General features: G+C 38.5%; 2 protein-coding genes across 2 annotated transcripts in view; one reads left to right on the forward strand and one right to left on the reverse strand.

The window, feature by feature from the left end:
* LOC107136651 (calcium-binding mitochondrial carrier protein Aralar1) overlaps window positions 1–20,186 on the reverse strand; it is a 224,861-nt gene that overhangs the window by 131,476 nt on the left and 73,199 nt on the right. The gene's annotated exons all lie outside the window — the stretch shown is intronic.
* Window positions 5,848–20,186, forward strand: part of Metap1d (methionyl aminopeptidase type 1D, mitochondrial) — an 84,984-nt gene continuing 70,645 nt past the window's right edge. Inside the window, exon 1 of the mRNA XM_015479319.1 lies at window positions 5,848–6,270. Coding sequence (XP_015334805.1) covers window positions 5,997–6,270 — 274 coding nt within the window. The 5' untranslated portion in view covers window positions 5,848–5,996. The remainder of the gene's footprint in view (window positions 6,271–20,186) is intronic.

Below are 20,186 nucleotides of genomic sequence, written 5' to 3' on the forward strand. Positions count from 1 at the left end.
AAACCCACAGGAAAGGCATTCTATAATCTTATAAAGGTGTGAAAAGAATGAAAGAAGAAAGAGAAACAAATACAGTGAAGGCAAAAGGGAGAGAAGACAAAGCAGACTGCAGTAGAGACAGAGAATATTGTGCATTCCTATTCTTTTGTAAATTCTATTTTGATTTGCTTTGTTACCTCTATTCTATAGTGATATGAAGCTGATCATGATAAATCTGGGTACCTTTCCTTAGAAAGTCCAGCAAGTGATATGTGCATGGAAAAAAGTCCAGATGAATATACAGTAACTTGTTAACAATGATTATATGGAGAGCACCTGGGGGATTTTTACTTTCTATATTACACATTTTTGTATTCTTGGAATGTTTTTCAAAGAGTATGTATTACATATGTAAACAGAAGAAAATGCCAAAGAGACCTTTAAAAAAATTCCAAAAAGGAAATCAAGAGAGCACTTTCCCTCTTTCTTCTAAGTATGGATTAGAGATGCTAAAGGAAGCACTAATTTTCTCTCACCTTCATCTTTGCAGGAAGTTACAGAGGTCAAACAGGTACAATTTGAGTTCCATGTTCTCAGTTCTTGGATTATGAGCTGTGACCGCCCCCCCCCACCCCCTTACTCTTGACATTGCTCCTATGGTGTGTATAGTCTTAAGGATATAATTTGGTCTTTCTTTTTTTTAAATATTTATTTTTTATTTGTAGTTGGACACATACTTTTATTTCACTTATTTATTTTTATGTGGTGCTGAGAATCGAACCCAGGGTCTCGCACGGGCGAGGCAAGCACTCTATTGCTGAGCCACAACCCCAGACCAATCTGGTCTTTCTTTATGGACAATCTTGTGAACATGTTAGCCTTAGCCTTCCAATTAGTTTCTTTTTCTGACTTTATTTTACTTGTTTATTTATTTAATTTGGTGCCGGGGATCAAACCCAGTGCCTCACGCTTGCTAGGCAAGCACTCTACCACTGACAACCCCAGCCCCACCAATTAGGTTCTTAATCCTTGCTTTCTTTTTGTGATGCTTGGGATCAAACCCAGGGCCTTGCGTACCCTAGGTAAGTGTGCTACCACTGATGTACATCCCCAGCCTATTAAGAACAAAGACAATATCATATTTCCTTGGAGCCTAGAGTAGGCACTTATTTATTTACTTATTTATTTATTGGGTAGCGGGGACCAAACTTAGGGGAACTCAATCACTGAGCCACATCCCTGGCCCTATTTCTTATATTTTATTTAGAGACAGGGTCTCACTGAGTTGCTTAGTGCCTTGTTTTTGCTGAGGCTGGCTTTGAACTCGAGATCGTCCTGTCTCAGCCTCCAGAGCTGCTGGGATTACAGGCATGCAACCCTGCATCCGGCCATAATTGTTGATTGGCTGATTGATCATTAAATTTTCTTGAAAATTTTTCACCTTTCTTACTCCAAATAGATTTTATTCTCTAGAAGTGTCTAAACAGGTGCTACTCTCTGAATGATTACCAACTGAGGAAGAGACAACAGCCTCTAACGTTCACACTTTCATTTAGATTTCAAGGGAGCAAATGCATACTTCTGCTTAAAACCAACCTCCTTAGAACCAGTCCCAAGAGATGAGACAGGGAAGCTTTGACCTTTGTGTGTCACTGCACAGTTTCAAAGCCAACTCTGACCAAAGCAGGCAGAATTATCAGAAAGCTCTGATGCACAGCACAGTGTGAGGGTCCTGAGACCACCCTCATATTCTTCCTTATATCCTTCTCTTCTTTCTCTCAGTCCTTGCCACTATTCTAGGCAGGCGACAGTTCCAACAATGGATATGGGATTATGTTGAAGTGAGTGTCATCACTGCTTACAATCTCACATCATATTTTCAAGCTAAAAGACTGCAGCAGCTTGAAATGGATGCCAGCCAGACTGGTGTTAGGCTCATAACACCAACATCACCTCTGGGAAATGTTTAGGTCTTACTCTATTAGGGCTGCCTGGTTCTGTTTTACTTCCCTTCCTTGGCAGAGTGATCAAGAGGGGGCAGCATACTATTTGCTGAACTCATGCCTACAAAAATCTATAGACCCTAACATTTTCAGAATTTCAGTGTAGGAGGGGTCAGGTAGGACAATCTCAATAGAAGAGGGTGGAGTTTCATTTGTATAGGAGTTATAGGGCTGAGAAAATGTCATTAAACAAATCAACTAAAGTCCCCCTCCTCTTGTTCTGGGTCCCTCTTTGCAATGCTAAAGATCAAGGAAATAGGGCACAAAAAACAAAGAGAAAGCAAACTTGATTTCTCACAACTGCCTCACATATGGCATTACTTTTTCCTCATAAAATATGGGGTATTTACACATTTTCTCTAAGAGTACCCCTAGATTGCTCAGAAACATGTCCATGATTATATCAAATGACGATATAGGAAACATGGCATTTCTGCCAGTAAGCTGGCTGAATGTGCCTTCAAACTATCTGCCTGAACGTATAATCATTCAAAAGTTAGACCCTAACTTTAAAGGGGTCCAACCAGCTACTAAGATAGGCCTCTGTTACATGTACAGGACTCCTTGTTACTGGAAAGAATGTTCATTTTGCACAAAATATGGAAATAAATGAAAGCACTTCCTCATCTTCAAATTGGACAAATTAGAGGGCAGGATTGGAAATATTATTCTCAAGCCACAGAGTAAAATGCTAAGAAATGAATCTGAGATCAAATTAAAGGGCTAATTTTTCTGAGTTGGATGACAAAACTGAAAAGCAGGGTCAGGAAGGGAGAATGAAGGCAACTCAGTTTAGATGAAAAGCCCAGTTAAGCTGTTCAGGTTTCAACCAGTTTCCCCTAACAGACCATGGAACCTGCTCTGTGCCCAACAGGAAATATCATATTAACTCACTAAGGTTTTTTTTTTAAATATTTATTTTTCAGTTTTAGGTGGATACAATATCTTTATTTTATTTTTATGTGGTGCTGAGGATCGAACCCAGTGCCTCACACATGCTAGGTGAGCACTCTACCACTTAAGCCACAACCCCAACCCCTAGTTCACTTAGTGTTACAATGCATTCATATATAACAATTTTTTTAGTCACCCCTATTTCATATTCAGTTTTTAAGTATCTTGCACTATAGGTAATTCTAATAAGTATATAAAAATCTAAACTTGTGAGACAAGTTACATGATGATGCATCACAAAACAAAATTTTTTAAAAGGGATTTACTTCATGTCATATAATCCCTTACAACATTTAAAGATTCAATACATATATTATGAAAAATTTGTTTGATTTAAATTTTATCACTAACTATATACAACTTTGCAAAATTTTAAAATAAATTGGAATAAGTCTATAACATCATTTAGAAGGAGAAAAGAAAACTTTATTTTTAAAAATTGCATAACAAATTACTTCTGATTTATTTCTTTTATAAACAGAGATACAAAGATTTTTAAAGATGTGAATGAGGCATGATCTTTTCAAAATCGAGGTAAAAGACCTACAAAACAATAATCAATCACAATTAATAAAAACATTTTAACATTCTACACTGAATTTTTTGGACACAGAAACTGGAGCTTTTAAGAAATTATTCTTTATTTCTTGAACCCTGGTTTTGAAAAACTATTCAAGTTTTTATTCAAGAATCCCAAGTACAAAATCTGAAAAACAGAGTTGAAATCAATGAAGTGCTACCAAAGTTTACTTAACTTTCATTTCACAGGTAGGAGCATGGGCAGAAACAGAGTAGAGAAGACCTGATTCTGTAGAAGTTGCTCATCAAAGTAAAAGCATTCTAATGCTCTGCATGCCAAGGACCACCAAATGTTAAAATCACATGACATCTTAGATGACAGTGGTCTAGTATTTCATCCTGTTGGTCACTATGCATATATCTATTGTCAGAAGGATGTGGTATGAAAGAAGCCAAATCAAGGATCAGAGGGTGAGCTATTACCCATGCAAGTTCATATATGCTTTATTTCTAACTCATCCTAGATGTCCACATGCTCAACTTATTAGGGATTTCCTCAGTGGGAGTCAACCACACTGGTGCCAACTGGGTCCTCATAATGTTTCCTTTTCCTTCTAGTTGCAGGGGAATAAATTATGCATTTGTTTTCCAAGGGCTCAGTATGAGTTAAGCCACATGTGTTCTATTTCACACGTGTTTGAAATTGGGCTCAATACCCCCTGACATTTCACTAGGGACTTCTAAATTTCTTTTTTTCTGAAGATTTCCTGACACTTGGTGTCCAGCTAATTCTCAGGGTCCTTTTGCTGCCTTCAGATTGTTGGCTTCAGTTATATAGAGAGGGCAAATTTACCACATTTAGAAAACCCTACCCTGAAACTGATCTGTTTGTAAAAGGTGGAGTTTGAAGTAACCTGTAGGAGTTTATTTCCTTCTCATCCTTGTACCTCTTATTTAGCACAGTGGAAAAATATTATTTTATCTTTCAAAAGCATCTCAAGCTGGGTCTCCAAGTATTATTCCATGTGTCCTCTATTTGAAACTTTAAAAGTAAAAATATGAAGCTTATATAGTTATTTCAAAGAGCTTGAGTGTTCCAAGAATTGATGTTTACAATGAGGGGAAAAAACAAGTCTAAAGAGTAAGTATGTAGCTGGGTAGAGCAGGCCTGTAATCCCAGCAGCACAGGTGGCTGAGGGGAGGACGGCAAATTCAAGGCAAGCACCAGCAGCAATTTAGCTAGACCTAAGCAATTTAGTAAGACCCTGACTTAAAAAAAAAAAAAAAAAAAAAAAAAAAAGGTAACTATGTGATTCCATTTTTTTTTAAATTTTAGAACATTTTTATTTATTTATTTATTTTATTGGTTGTTCAAAACATTACAAAGCTCTTGACATATCATATTTCATACATTAGATTCAAGTGGGTTATGAACTCCCATTTTTACTCCAATACAGATTGCAGAATACACGTATTTGCCTATGAAAGGTCTAGAATGATGCACACAATGGCTTACCGAGAACTGAGATTGTGGTGTACAGAGAGGGTGAGAAATGTATTTGCACTTTTTCCTTTACTCATTTCTGAATTGTTTAGATTTGTCACTGAGTAAACTATAAATTCTTAAAAATTAATTAGAGCCAGGCCCATCAGCTCGGAAGGCTGAGACAGGAGAATCAAGAGTTCGAAGCCAGCCTCAGCAATGGCAAGGCACTAAGCAACTCAGTGAGACCCTAAATAAAATTCAAATAGGGCTGGGGATGTGGTTCAGTGGTCGAGTGCCTCTGAGTTCAATCCCCGGTACCGCCCCTGCAAAATTGGAAGACATCACACACACTGATAAAGAATCCTTATCAATCCTGACTGCGTTTTAAGTCCAGAATCTACTACATTCTCCATTTGACTGGTTCCATGGAGAGTTCAGTTCCTTCTGCAGACATTTCTTGGGTATCAGGTTCTGTAATGGGGACACAGGCTACCAAGATAAGTAATACTTGGTCTATGACAGAATAGACTCTACCCCAGAGCACAGGTAAGAGGAACAGTGAATTTGGAGGAAAAAAAAGAAAGAAAGAAAGAAAAAAGGGAACCATCATCCATAAAGACACATCTGCTCCCTCACTTGACTCATAACTGGTCTTCTGTAGGCTTCCCAGTGTAACTCACATTTTAAAGCTGTCCTTGGGGAAAGAGAGGCCCTCCAAACATACTCACTGGGGTACCTAGAATAGCTTTTGCAGCGGCACACAGATCCTGTCTTGTAGGGAGTCTGAGTAATGTAAATTCTAGAAGAGCAAAGGGGGAGTTGGTGACTTTGAACAAATTTTACCTTTCAACTGAACCTAGGGAAATAATTTGCAACAGAGTGGCAGCCGTTGCAAAGTGCTATGCTGAACATAGATTGTGCTTTTTAAAAATTTTCCACCCAACTTCATGTTTCCGTGCATCAACATTTTGATGCTATAAATATTGGATGCCACGCTTACCTGATAGGTTTCTTCCATCCTACCTGGGCGCGGGTGCTCAGAGCCAGCGCGCAAGATGCGGCTGGAACCTGCCTCTCGCGGCCGGAGCGGGCTCCGCCGGCAGGGGGGTTCAGCTGCCCGCCGGGGTGCCGGAGACTCTCCGCTGCCACAGTTCCCGCAGTTAATATCCCGCGCGCAAGCGCACTCGCTCCAGGCGGCTCCCGCGCCTCGGGTCTTGGGCAGGGCTGCGACTGGACCGCGCCAGTGGGCGGGGCTGAGAGGAGTGCTCGGCCACGTGACCAGCGCCAACATGGCGGCGCCCAGCGGCGTCCACCTGCTAGTCGGCCTAGGTAAGCGCTCTGAGGACAACCCCGCAAGGGTTTGCGCGGTCGCTCACTCATGAGCACCGCGGTTCAAAGGGAAACCCGCCCGCGCTCAGACTTCTCGGCGCATTGGACACACGCAGGCTCATTCGATGATATATCCACACTCTGTAGGAACACTTTCGTTCACTCCACCACTCGCCTGAACTTCGTCTTGCGTGGTTCCTCTTGAGATTGTTCAGACCATTGTCTCAAGTTTTCCTCCCCGGCTTCGGTGTATCATTAGTGTTGTAAACATTTATTCTGGTGCGGAGCCAGAATAACTCTGAAATGCACCTGGATACTCTTGCTTTCACGGGAGCTATTCTGTTGACGTTTCTTTTGAGGAATATGCGAAACGTGATTATTCTTTTCCGATGATTTGAGAACAAATGATGTGGTTGTTATCCTGAATGAATGTTGGGATCTTAGTTAGGAGTACGAATAAAGGAAATCCGTTGGGTTTGATCTTGGTTCTGAATCTTTGTTGGAAAGAACTCGGAAATTGTTTCAAGGACAAGGAAACAGGAGAACTAACATTTTGAGGGGCTCCTTTAGTGTCAAGCACGTAGAAACAGTCTGTTGAGGTAAATATTATTTTCATAGTATTACCTACCATTTAAGAGCTTTTAAAGTATATTGTATTGGTATTGTGTTTAAGCACATTACATATACTAGCAACCTTTTAAAACCCTAAGAGTTAGGCATTATTCCATCTTTGCAGATGGGAAAAGTGAAGCTACAAAGGTTAATATAACTATGGTCACCTACATGGTAAATTTGAACATGAAAATTTTATTTTGAAGGCATATTCCTCTGTACTGCATGGCACGATTTTTTTAATAGAAAACAGTATGTAACGTTCTGTCACAGACAAGTATAAATAAATGTAAGAAGTAAAGAGGACCCGTAAAATTGATAAGCAGTGTCAATGGAGATGAGTAAGGAGCTACAGAAGATTTGGTGAGAGATGTGTAAGGTAATGGAGGAAGCTAATGTACTGGTTGCATGGAAGAATGGAGGTCAACATAAGTGCAGTTGTGAGAAAAGAGAGCGAGTTTCCATCTCTTAAGATCTAGGCTCCAGTCCAAACTCTACTAATTAAGTTACTTTTTTTGGCAAGAAATAATGGCAATTAGACTTTGTGTTTGTGTGCTGCAGGTAATGGTGAAGAGGATCTAAGGAGATACTCAAGGTAGAGGAGTCTCCCAACCCCCACCCCCAACCATATATATGGGTGTATACACACGTGGGTATATATTCATTTACATGTATTTAGTATTATATATTTAATCTCTTTGCAGATTGCAAAAATAACATGACGCTTTTCCTTCCTTCCTTTCCACCTAAGATTTTGACAAATGAAGGTTTAAACAATCTTGGGGAAGCTACTAGTCAGGCCAAGTTAGTGGTCCCTATAACCAGGCCCAGCTATCCCACGGTGCTGCAACTGCCATGACAGGGATCTTGATTACAAAAGGAAGGGAAAATGTGCCAGGAAGAGATTTTAGTGATGGGGAAAGGGCTCCCCTCTAAACTAATTTATCGCCTGTTTTAAATTGCAGACAGGTTTAACTGCAACCTACTCCCCAACCCCCAGAGTATAAAATGAAGGGTAAATTCATAAAAAAATCTTATCAGTATCTCTTCCCCCTCCTTATCCATCTACAGTGATTTAAATTAATCTACCACAAACTTTTTTATTGGTTCATAATAGTTATATATAACATTAAGATTCATTTTGACATAATAAATACATGAAATATAAGTTGCTTCAATTCGATCCCCAGTACGTACTCTTATCTTCCCTCTCCTTCCTCCCCCATTTCCTTTCCTGTACTCTATTGATCTTTCTATTTATTTACAGTTTTTAATAGTAGTGTCTTGTGGATATACATAGTAGTGGAATTCACTATAGTATCTTCATCTATGTACATTGGAAAGTTAGGTCAAATCATTCCACTGTTTTTCCCTTATTCCATCCCTCCTCGCTCCTCCTCAATCCCCTTCTTCTACTCTCCTGATCCTTCTTTTATTTTGATGGAATTCTTCCCTCTATACCTCCTACCACTGTTTCCTCTCCCTCTCTCTCTCTCTCTTCTCTTAGACTAGCTTCCACATATCAGAGAAAACATTTCACCTTTAACCATGTATCTTTATATATCTAGATCAGTCTCTTGGAACCAAGCAAGAGGTAATAAGAGCCTTGTAGCCTAGGACTGAAATATTCCTAGGTATTAGCACTGGGAGGAAAGCGCAGAATTCCTATCCTGGGACCCTAAGAACTGTCTCCCAATTTAGTCTCTCATTCTCAACCCCCACTTTACTAGAATCTTGTTCTACCTCCTGAAGCTACTGCACAAGATCCTTTGCTCAGTGAGTATGGGAAGGAATTGGGCAAGGCAAGTAAGGGGACATATTTTTTTCTATTTTATTATTTTTTGGCACTGCGGATTGAACTCAGACGCACTTATCCACTGAGCCACATCCCCAGCCCTGTTTTGTATTTTATTTAGAGACAGGGTCTCACTGAGTTGCTTAGCACCTGGTTTTGCTGAGGCTGGCTTTGAACGCTGGTCCTCCTGCCTCAGCCCCACCCCCAAGCCTCTTAGATTACAGGTGTGTGTCACCACACCCAGTAGGACATATTTTTTCTTCACACTCTTGTATGACTCATTCTCCCTGGATTGCCTTCAGTCTCTGATTTTCTGACTTTCATTGGCTCGTCTGTCAGCTTTCTCCTGTTATCTCCCCTGCTGGAATGCAAACTTCTTGTAAGCAAGGATTTTTCCTTCTTTATCCTGCTGTCCTTCCACAGTCCATGTAGAGGTTGCTGAAGCCAGTGAGGAGAGAGGGAAAAGACTTGGCCTGACCAGCAGAAAGGCTCATTTGGTAGGTGTGTGGAATAGGTTGGCCTTTCCAAAGGGAGGGCTACATGGCACAGTATATTTTGGTGTAAATTATGCGTACCTTTTAATACTCTACACCTAGTAATTTATCCTAACAGAACAATAGGATGAATGTGCAGTGTATGAACAAAACTGTAGCTTTTTTTTTTTTTTTTTTGTGCTGGGACTCAAACCCTGGGCCTTGTGCATGCAAGGCAAGCACTTCACTAACTGAGCTATATCCCCAGCCCAAACTGTAACTTTATAATGATAATAATTGGGAAATATTGGACAGAATCTGAAATGTCCATTGGGAAGAAAATGACTACAGGAATTATAGTTCCTTCATGCACTAGAGTGCTCAGCATCCACTTAAAAGATAAGGTAGATAGATGTACTGTACATTTATAATTGCTGACACATATTGAAAATAAAAGGCAAGTTATATAACAGTATATTTCACTAATGTAAAATTACATATCAATGCCAGGTGTGGTGGCACGTGCCAGTAATTGCAGCAACTAGGGAAGCTGAGGCCAGAAGATTGTAAGTTCAAAACAGCCTCAGCAACTTAGCAAAACCCTGTCTCTAAATAAAAAACATAAAAAGGGTTGGGGATATGGCTCAGTGGTTAAAGTGCTGCTGGGTTCAATCCCTAGTATTAAAAAAACAAAACATCAGTTACATTTAATGTTTCTTTATGTGTATATATATATATGCATGAATCTGGAGGTGCTGGCGGTATAGCTCACTGGTAGAGCATTTGCCTAGCATGCTGATGGCCTGAGTTCAATCCCCAGTATCACATATATGAGAGAGAAAGAGAGATAGAGGTAGAAATCTGGAATGATGTTCACCCAAGTATCAAGAGCTGCCATTTCTAGATGATGGGGTTGGACTTATTTATATTTGATATGTACAAATTTTATACAGTGGGCAGATAGCATTCTCATTACAAAAAAGTAATTTTCTTTCTAGGTGCAGTGGTACATGCCTAATCCCAGTTACTCAGTAGGATGAGGCAGGAGGATTGCAAGTCTGAGGCCAGTCTTGACAACTTAAGGTGATTGTGTCAAAATAAAAAATAATATTGAATGTTGGAATGGAACCAACATTCTTTTACTATGTATCCTTTACTATGCATATTCTCTGTAACAAAGCAAAATGTCTATATAATAACATAGGTATAGAACATCTTTCATATTCCCCAGGTCAAAGAGTGGCGAATGACAAATGCAAATATACTCATGATTTAAAATACATATAATACTATTATTTTATTTACTTTTTTTCTTTTAACAAATATAAGGGCTGGGGTTGTAGCTCAGTGGTAGAGTACTTGCCGAGCACTGGGTTCAAATCTCAGCACCATATAAAAGTAAATAAATAAAATAAAGGAATTGTCCATCTAGAACTTAAAAAAAATTTTAAAAAAACAAGTATAAAATATTTTAAGTGCTTTTTGTTCACTTAGGACCCTAAGACCGTTGATTCCCCCACTGACAATTACTTACCCAAGTGGTTTTTCAGAAAATTACTGTTCAGGTAGGGGACAGGTTTTAGTGCATGGTGAATTAAGTACTTTAAACTTCTGTCAAGTAGCATGAGGTCTTTGTTATTTCTGTAAGAAAATGTATGCTCAGTTTATTGTTTTGGTTTTGGCTTTTCAAACTGGAGATTGACCAGGGGCACTTTACCACTGAACTACATGCTTAGCTATTTTTATTTTTTTAAAAAATATTTTTAGTTGTAACAATACCTTTATTTTATTTGTTTATTTTTATGTGGTGTCAGGGATTGAACCCAGTGCCTCACTCATGCTAGGCAAGTGCTCTACCACTGAGCCACAAGGCCAGCATCAGCAACTTAGTAAGACTCTGTCTCAAAACTTAAAAAAAAAAAAAAAAAAAAAAGGACTGGTAAAATAGTTTGGTAGTAGTGCACCCAGGTTCAATCCTCAGTATCCCCCCACTCCCCAAAAATTAGGATGCAGTTCATAGGTGCTTTGAAAAATGTTCATGTTAATAAGGAGCTTTCCATCACAGGAACTACATATAACTATATTCCTAATGATAACCAGAGAATGAAAATGGAATTTTGCTTTATATTTTAACAAATATATTCCAACTATAGTATATGACCCTAAAGTCATATATACTTGTATGCTTTTTTTCATCTGCTTGAAACAGCTTTCTATATAGCACAAATAGCTCCTGTCTCCCATTGAAATTGTGAGATTTATGTAGACTTTCAATGATGGATGTTATGCTGTTGTTTAAAAAAATGATGATGTTGACCTCTATTAGTTGATATGGATGATGTCCACAAATATATTATTTGAAATAATTAGAACAATTTAATATAATGCCATTTTGTAAAATCAGATGCAAATATTATGGTGTATGTGTATATGTGTCTAATGTGTATAATATAATGTACACAGAGAGGAAGAGGAGAATGGCATACATGAATCCCAGTTTTTTTTTAGGGAGGGCACAGGGGATTGATCTCAGGGGCACTCGGCCACTGAGCTATGTCCCCAGCCCTATTTTGTATTTTATTTAGAGACAAGGTCTCACTGAGTTGCCTAGCGCCTTGCCATTGCTGAGGCAAGCTTTGAACTTGAGATCCTCCTGTCTTAGCCTCCTGAGCCGCTGGGATTACAGGCACGTACCACCACACCTGGCCATTAGTCCCAGTTTTTATGAAATGCCCACTTTCCCAAGCAGTGGAAATTTATGAAAATTCAGAGTGATTGTTGTATATCTTAGGGAATTTGGGCAAAGATGGAAGAAGTTTTATATGTATGCAGAGCTTCATTTTGAACAGCATCTTGTTTTATGGTTAGAACAGCTTGTTCTTGTGAAAATTGGAATTTCTTTTCTTAGCCTTTGAATATGGAGAATTTCAAACATACACAATGCAATGACTGACCATATGTACCTCATCTAGTTACAAAATTCATCAACCTAGGGACTGGGGTTGTGGCTCAGTGGTAGAGCGCTTGCCTAGCACATGTGAGGCACTGGGTTCTATCCTCAGCACCACATAAAAATAAATAAATAAATAAAGGTCTACTGACAACTAAAAAAATATTTAAAAAAATCATCAACCTCGGGCTGGGGATGTGGCTCAAACGGTAGCGCGCTCGCCTGGCATGCTCAGGGTGCTGGGTTCGATCCTCAGCACCACATACAAAAATAAAATAAAGATGTTGTGTCCACTGAAAACTAAAAAATAAATATTAAAAAATTCTCTCTCTGTCTCTTTAAAAAAAATCATCAACCTACATTCATATTTGTTTCATTTATGCCCCCAAACACTTGGCTGGATTATTCTTTGCTTTATTTTATTATTCTTTTAATTTTATTTTTTGAGATAGAGTCTCACTATGTTGGCCAGGCTGTCCTACGATTCAAAATCCATATGCCTCAGCCTCCCAAGTAGCTGGGATTATCGGCATGTACCACCATGCCTGGCAAAGCTGGATCCTTTTGAAGTATATCTCAGATAGCATATCACTTCATCTGTAAATTTTTGTCATGTATCTCTAAAAGATGAGGAGCTAAGAGGAGGAACCTTTTCCTCCTATGTATATAATATTTATCATTTCTAGAATTTCCATTTGCCTCTTTTAAAGAAAAAGTTTCCATTCTCTGTTGAGAGATTTCCCACATGTTCACTTATTATATCCATCCATCTTTTCCTTTAACTACATAGATATACTTTTTTTTTTTTTTTTTTGAGGCAGGATCTTGCTATATTGCCCATGCTGGTCTTGAACTGATGATCCTCCTGCTTCAGCCTCCCCAATAGCTGAGATTACAGGTGTGTGCCACCCTGCCTGGCTGAAACTTATTTCTTGAAGTAACTGTTTAGTCGGTTTGCACTATGGAGCTTTTCACTTCCACTTTTTTTCTGATTGTATGATATTCCACTGGGGTAGTTTAAGATGTTCCTCTGTAAACTGAAAGTTAGATTCACGCCTGACTTGATTCAGGTGAGACTTTTTCTTTTTAAATAACAGTACTTCATAGATAGTTATTGGGTTTGTGTGTGTGTGTGTGTGTGTTTTTTGTTTTGTGACATTAGTGGCCATTGGTGATCATTATCTAACTCTCTTGACTTGTTAGAAGTTTTAAAATGATAATATTCTAATTTAGTTATTCTTGTTTCATTCATCAGGAAGTATCTACAAAGAGAATCCTTCTGATCCAGTATTTGTTTATCCTAATAGATCCTTCCTGGCAAGGAATGTTAAATACTTGTTTTGGTCTTTTTACTTAACCAATTTAAAAAATGACAAGTTTATCCTCAAAAAGTGACCAATGAATTATTTTTTAGAATTATCATGTGGATTAATTTTTATTGGGCATCAACTTCTTTAATTTTCAGAAAGTGTATGAAAGTATCATGGAGTGTTAAAATGAAATCCTGAGGCAGAATTGCCAGATTCAGGATAGAAGAGCAAAAGCTATTGACAGGAGTAGTGTTTTCAAAAAATAGAATTTAAGCTGGGAATGGGGTGGATGCCTGTAATTCCATCAGTTTAGGAGGCTCAGACAGGAGAATTACAATTTCAAAGCCAACATCAGCAATTTAGCAAGGCTTTAAGCAACTTAGTGAGACCCTGTCTCAAAATTAAAAATAAAGAGCTGGGATTACAGGTGTAATTGGGAGGCTGAGGCAGGGGGATCTCAAGTTCAAAGCCATCCTCAGCAATGGAGAAGCACAACTCAGTGAGACCCTGTCTCTAAATAAAATACAAAATAGGGCTGGGGATGTGGCTCAGTGGCTGAGTACCCCTGAGTTCAGTCCCCAGTACCAAAAAATAAAAAAAATAAATAAAAAGGGCTGGAGATGTGGTTCAGTGGTGCATGCCCTGGGTTTAATCCCTGGTACAAAAACCCAAAAGTGGAACTTAAGGAAATGTTACTATAATTTAATGTTATAATAGTGGAAGATTATAGGATAAGAGGATTGAACATCCTCCAAAGCTGGTTACAAGTTGGGTCTCAGTGTATTAGGCATTCACATCATAAGAGGATGCTCATTTCTGCATATAGTGAAATGTCAGATCTTGTGCTTAGAATAAATATATCTGTGCTGCTCAGTATCCATAGGGTGATCGTATACACCATGAAAGGACAATTGGGTAAATATAGTTTGCATCCTGTTTCTACAACTGTTTATCTTATGAATAAAAAATAATTTAAGTTTCTACTCAGCTTTATCTAAAACTGCTTTAAAAAATAGAATCTGTTTTTTGGGGGGGGGTTCGGGAGACTGGGCTTTGAACTCAGGGGCACTTGACCACTGAGCCACATCCCCAGCCCTATTTTGTATTTTATTTAGAGACAGGGTCTCACTGAATTCCTCAGTGCCTCTCCATTTCTGGGTCTGGCTTTGAACTTGTGATCTCCCTGCCTCAGCCTCCCAAGTGGCTGGGATTACAGGTGTGTGCCACCACGCCCAGCTCTTTATTTTTAATTTTGAGACAGGGTCTCATTAAGTTGCTTAAGGCCTTGCTAAATTGTTGAGGCTGGCATTGAACTTTCAATCCTCCTGACTCAGCCTCCTGAGCCGCTGGGATTACAGGTGTGCCCCACCACACCCAGTTTAATTTTTAAAAATTTTAAGTGAGAACCTATACACAAGAAATATTCCTTTACACTTGCCTGTAAACTTGGGAGGCTGAGGCAGGAGGATTGCAGGAGGGTTGCAGAAAGAAACAAAGAAATGTCCCTTTTTCCTTTTAGCAAAAGTACCTTTTTTCCCCTTCTTTGTACTGATGTTTGAACCCAGAGGTGCTTTACCACTGAGCCACATCCCCATCCCTTTTTAAATTTTGAGTCAAGGACTCAATTGCTGAGACTAGCTTTGAATTTGTGATCCTTCTGTGTCCCCCTTCCAAGTGTCTGAGCCCAGCCAGATATGCCTCTTATGGTGCTCTTGGGCTGGGACATAGAGCACTTATTGGTGGGATAAGTATGGAAGAATCTTGACACTCTTACGCTGTTTCCTGAGTGCAACAGGAAGTAAACTCCCCCAATATATGCAAATTTTGGGTATTTCTGAAGAAAAATATGTATACCTTTCATTAATTTCTCAAAATAAAATGTATTTTGAGGGGAAAAATACATTTCCCTTAGCAAATCAAAACTCTTTGATATTCCTTCCATTAATAAGGTCTATGTCCCTGCCCTGAAACAGATTGTCTTGGGACAGCTTTCACTAATAGAGTATGAGGGAAGTGATGCTTTGTCATTTGGGAAACTCTGATAAAAGGGGATATAACCTCTGCCCTGTTCACTGGAACCCTCATGCTCAGAGCATGAACTACTTTGTGAGAAACCCAGCTATCCTGCAGCTGCCGTGCTGTGAGAAAGCCACTCCATCTGGAGTGGCATCATTCAGGAGTCCTAGCTTGAGTCGTCCCTTTCCAGGCACCAGACATGTGAGTGAAGAGGGTTCCAGCTCCTAGCCATTGAGTCACCCCCAGTCTTCAAGTCTTCTTAATGGAAGGCCTGGGACATCAGACAGCCTCAGACATTGATTTATGAATCCCTGACCCTTGTAGTTCACAAGCATACTAAAAAAGTATTTTTTTTTTAAATGCTGATAAATTTTGGGATTGTTTTTATGCAGCAGCAGTGACTGGAACAATACATTTATCTATAGCCAGCTGCAACTATTTTTTTTTTTCCAGTGGAAAACCTACAGAAGCACTTTTAGGGAATACCTGTGGGCCCAAAACTTGGGGTTACCACCTAAGGTGAAGTATGGCTTCTTAACAGGTATTAATCATTTATACATAGACTAGATGAAAAGTCAGGAGTGTGTGTGTTTTTTTTTCCCCTCCCTTTTTGGTACCAGGGATTGAACCCAGGGGTGCTTAACCACTAAGCTACATCCCCAGCCCTTTTATTTATTTATTTATTTATTTATTTTTAATTTTTTTTGGGGGGTGTACCAGGGATTGAACTCAGGAGCACTTGGCCACTAAGCCACATCCCCAGCCCTATTTTGTATTTTATTTAGAGACAGGGTCTCACTGAGTTGCTTAGCATCTTGCTTTTGCTAAGGCTGGCACTGAACTCGTGATCTTCCTGTCTCAGCCTCCCAAACTACTGGGATTATAGGTGTGCACCACTGCACCCAGCTTATTTATTTTTTAATATATGTATATTTTTTAGTTATAGGTGGACACATACTTCTATTTCCCTTTAATTGGCACTGGGGATCAAACCCAGTGCCTTACATATGCCAGTTGAGCGCTCTACTACTGAGCCACAACCCCAATTCTTATTTTTTATTTTGAGACAGGGCGTTGCTAAGTTGCTGAGGCTGGCTTTGAATTTATCATCCTCCTGCTGAGTTTCTGGGTTACAGGTATGTGCCACTGCATCCAGCTAAAGTCAGGAGTTATTTTTCTCATAAGTTGATACTGCTTTGTATTATAGGTGACATGTCACCTTTTTACCAGGTTTCCAGAGGAACTGAGCTAGAAAGTTAACCCAGGGCCAAATTTTCCCACAGAGAAGCATCCATTGAGAAAAACAACATAGCAATGTTCTTATTAGACAGAATAGACATTAGGTTAAATTCTAAGAAGTTGTTCATTGACTTTTTCTATATCTAGACTTAATACCACCTTAATGATCTTATTACTCCCATGACCCTAAACAATATCCATCAATCTATTTATGTTCCCAACTGAGTTCTTACTTCTATATTTCAGACTCACACATCCAACTGCCTACCTTTTCACTCAGATGTCTTAATAAATAGGTATTTCAGAACCAACATGTCCAGAACTCCAAAACTGGATTTCTGACTCTTTTCCCAAATTTGCTCCACTCATACTTCCCTACTTTAGTTGATGGTAATCTTTTAAAAACAGCTTTATTAAGATATAATCCACATATAATACAATTCACCCAATTAAAGTTGTACAATCTAATGGTTTTTAAACATTAATTTTGTTCTGTCAGCTTCTTAGACCATAAACCTTTAAATCACCCTCAGTTCCTTTAAAAAGTCCTATTGGATATACCTTTATGATATATCCAGAGGGGCTGTGGCTGTGGCATAGAGTGCTTGCCTAGCACATGTAAGGTGCTGGGTTCAATTCTCAGCACCACATATAAATAAATAAAATAAAGATATTGTGTTCACCTACAACTAAAAAAAAAAAAAAAAAAAAATTAAAAAAAAATATATACCCAGAACCAAACTTTTTTTTCCCCCTTATCCCCATTGTTTACTACCTGATTTGAACTAATATTATATCTAATCTGGATTATTGCAGTGACTTATTACTGGTCTCCCAGCTTCTATCATTGTCTTCTATAACTCAGTTCTAAACATAGCAGCCTGACTGATCTTTTAAAAATGTAAGTGAGGTGAAAAATCTTTTTGTAGGCTTCTGTTCTGGATCCGGAGCCCAGGTGTCTGTGCTATGCAGAATCTGAAAACAAACCACAGGGAGAACGCTGAGAACCCTGAGAGCCAGGAAATGTTTTGGGCGGACACAACATCTTTGTTTGTATGTGGTGCTGAGGATCGAACCCAGGCTGCACGCATGCCAGTCACTGGAACTACAGTTGTCCATTACTAGACTGGGCTCATTTGCTTTTTAAAAGCACCAACATTGATACTGGAACTGTTAACATTTATGGATATATCCATTGATTTTACTGAAGAGGAGTGGAAATGCCTTCAGCCTGCTCAGAAAAATTTATATAGAGATGTGATGCTAGAGAACTATAGAAACTTGGCCTTCCTGGCCATGACTCCTAATCATATCCAAGAATATTCACCAGAAAAGGGCCTAAAACATATATTTCATGAAGTGATAAGTGCAAAATATAGAAGTTGTGATCTTGACTATTTCCCACAAAAGAAAATATGGAAAACTACAAGTGAGAGTGAAGACCAGAAATCATATAAAAACTCAGGCGTTGTCCATCACCAGATAATTTATACTGGAGAGAAGCCCTACAAATATAAAGAATGTTGCAAAGCTTTTAGTTAAAAAAAAAAAGTCTTATTTACCACAGAGGAACTCACAATGGAGAGAAGCCCTACAAACGTAAAGATTGTGGCAAAGCTTTCGGTCAAAAATCCGACCTTATTTACCACAGAAGAACTCACACTGGAGAGAAGCCCTACAAATGTAAAGAATGTGGCAAAGGTTTTGGTCAAAAAATAGACCTTATTCACCACAGGAGAACTCACTGGAGAGAAGCCCTACAAATATAAAGAATGTGGCAAAGCTTTTACTCAAAAAATAGGCTTTATTTGCCACATCAGAACTCACACTAGAGAGAAGTCTTACAAATGTAAAGAATGTGGCAAAGCGTTCAGTCAAAAATCACACCTTATTTGCCACAACAGAACTCACACTGGAGAGAAGCCTCACAAATGAAAGTATGTGACAAAGATTTTACTCAAATTTTACCCCTTATTTGCCACAGAGGAGTTTACACTGGAGAGAAGCCTTACAATTATAAGGAATGTTGCAAAGCTTTTAGCAATAAAACAGGCCTTATTCACCACAACAGAACTTATGCTGGAGAATAGCCCTACAAATGTGAATAATGTGGAAAAGCTTTTAATAAAAAATAAAACTTTATTCACCACATCAGAAGAAAAAAAAAAATGTAAGTGAGGGGCTGGGGATGTGGCTCAAGCGGTAGCGCGCTCACCTGGCATGCATGCGGCCCAGGTTCGATCCTCAGCACCACATACAAACAAAGATCTTGTATCTGCCAAAAACTAAGAAATAAATATTTAAAAAAGAAAAAAAAAAAACCTCTTTAAAAAATATATATAAAAAAATGTAAGTGAGGTTATTCTTTTGCTTGAAATCTATTTCCCTCAAAGTAAAAGCTAAATTCCTTTATGATGTTCTATAAGATCCTCCTTATAGCACTTAAAACTTTTTAATACACAATATGATTTACTTATTTGTCATGTTTATTGTTTATTGCTAGTCTCCACCATTATAAGTTCTACACAAGGAATTTTTATTTCTTTTGTTCCCCAATTTATGTTAAGCACCTAGAATATACCTGATACATCAAACTCAGTAAATTTTTTGAATGAGTGAAAAATGACTAGTTAATGGTGATACAGTAAAGTTGATAATGAATCAAATAATGTGTTGAAATACATAAAGCCAGAGCTGTTAGAAATAAAAGGAATAATGAATAAATCACAATCATAGTGGGAAACTTTAGCACACCTCTAAAGTAGACATAATAAAGTTATTGAAGCTCACACTGTTATAATTAGCTGGGTGTGGTTGTACACACTGTTATTCCCATTGACTCAGGAGGTTGAGGCCAGAGGATTGCAAATTCAAGGCCAGCCTCAGCAATTTAGGAGACTGTCTCAAAATTAAAAAAAAAAAAGGGGGGGGCCAGGGACATGACTCAGTGGTAGAGCAACTTTGGCTTCAGTCCACAGTACCAAAAAGAAAAATAAAAGAAAGGAACCAGTTGAGTGTTGCTGGGTTCAATGTCCAATATTACAAATAAATAAATAAATGAAAAAGAAAAAAATGTTATAATTAATAAGATTGATTTAATACTAAATGTGATACTTTGGATTAAAGTTTCTTTTTTGTCTTTTTGTTTATTTTTTTACAAAATACATGAAATAGGACAAAACTTCACTAGAAGCCTAATCGTTCTAGAAAAAAATGGTAATCTGCCAGACATGTTGGTGCATGCCTGTAATCCCAGTGGCTTGGAAAGCTGAGGCAGGAGGATCTTGAGATTAAAGCCAGCCTCAGGAGTTTAGCAAGGCCCTGTGCAATTTAGTGAGACTTTGTCTCAAAATAAAATATAAAAAAAGGGCTGGAGATGTGGCTTAGTAGTTAAGCACCCCTAGGTTCAATCCCTAGTACCTACCAAAAAAAAATTGTAAACTATATTCTTTCATCACAAAGCAGTAATACACAAATTAATGGAAAGAGAGAAAGGATTTGGCCCAAGTGTTGTAAAAACA

This window comes from Marmota marmota, unplaced genomic scaffold, assembly GCF_001458135.2.
Source record: "Marmota marmota marmota unplaced genomic scaffold, marMar, whole genome shotgun sequence".
Classification (NCBI taxonomy): domain Eukaryota; kingdom Metazoa; phylum Chordata; class Mammalia; order Rodentia; family Sciuridae; genus Marmota; species Marmota marmota.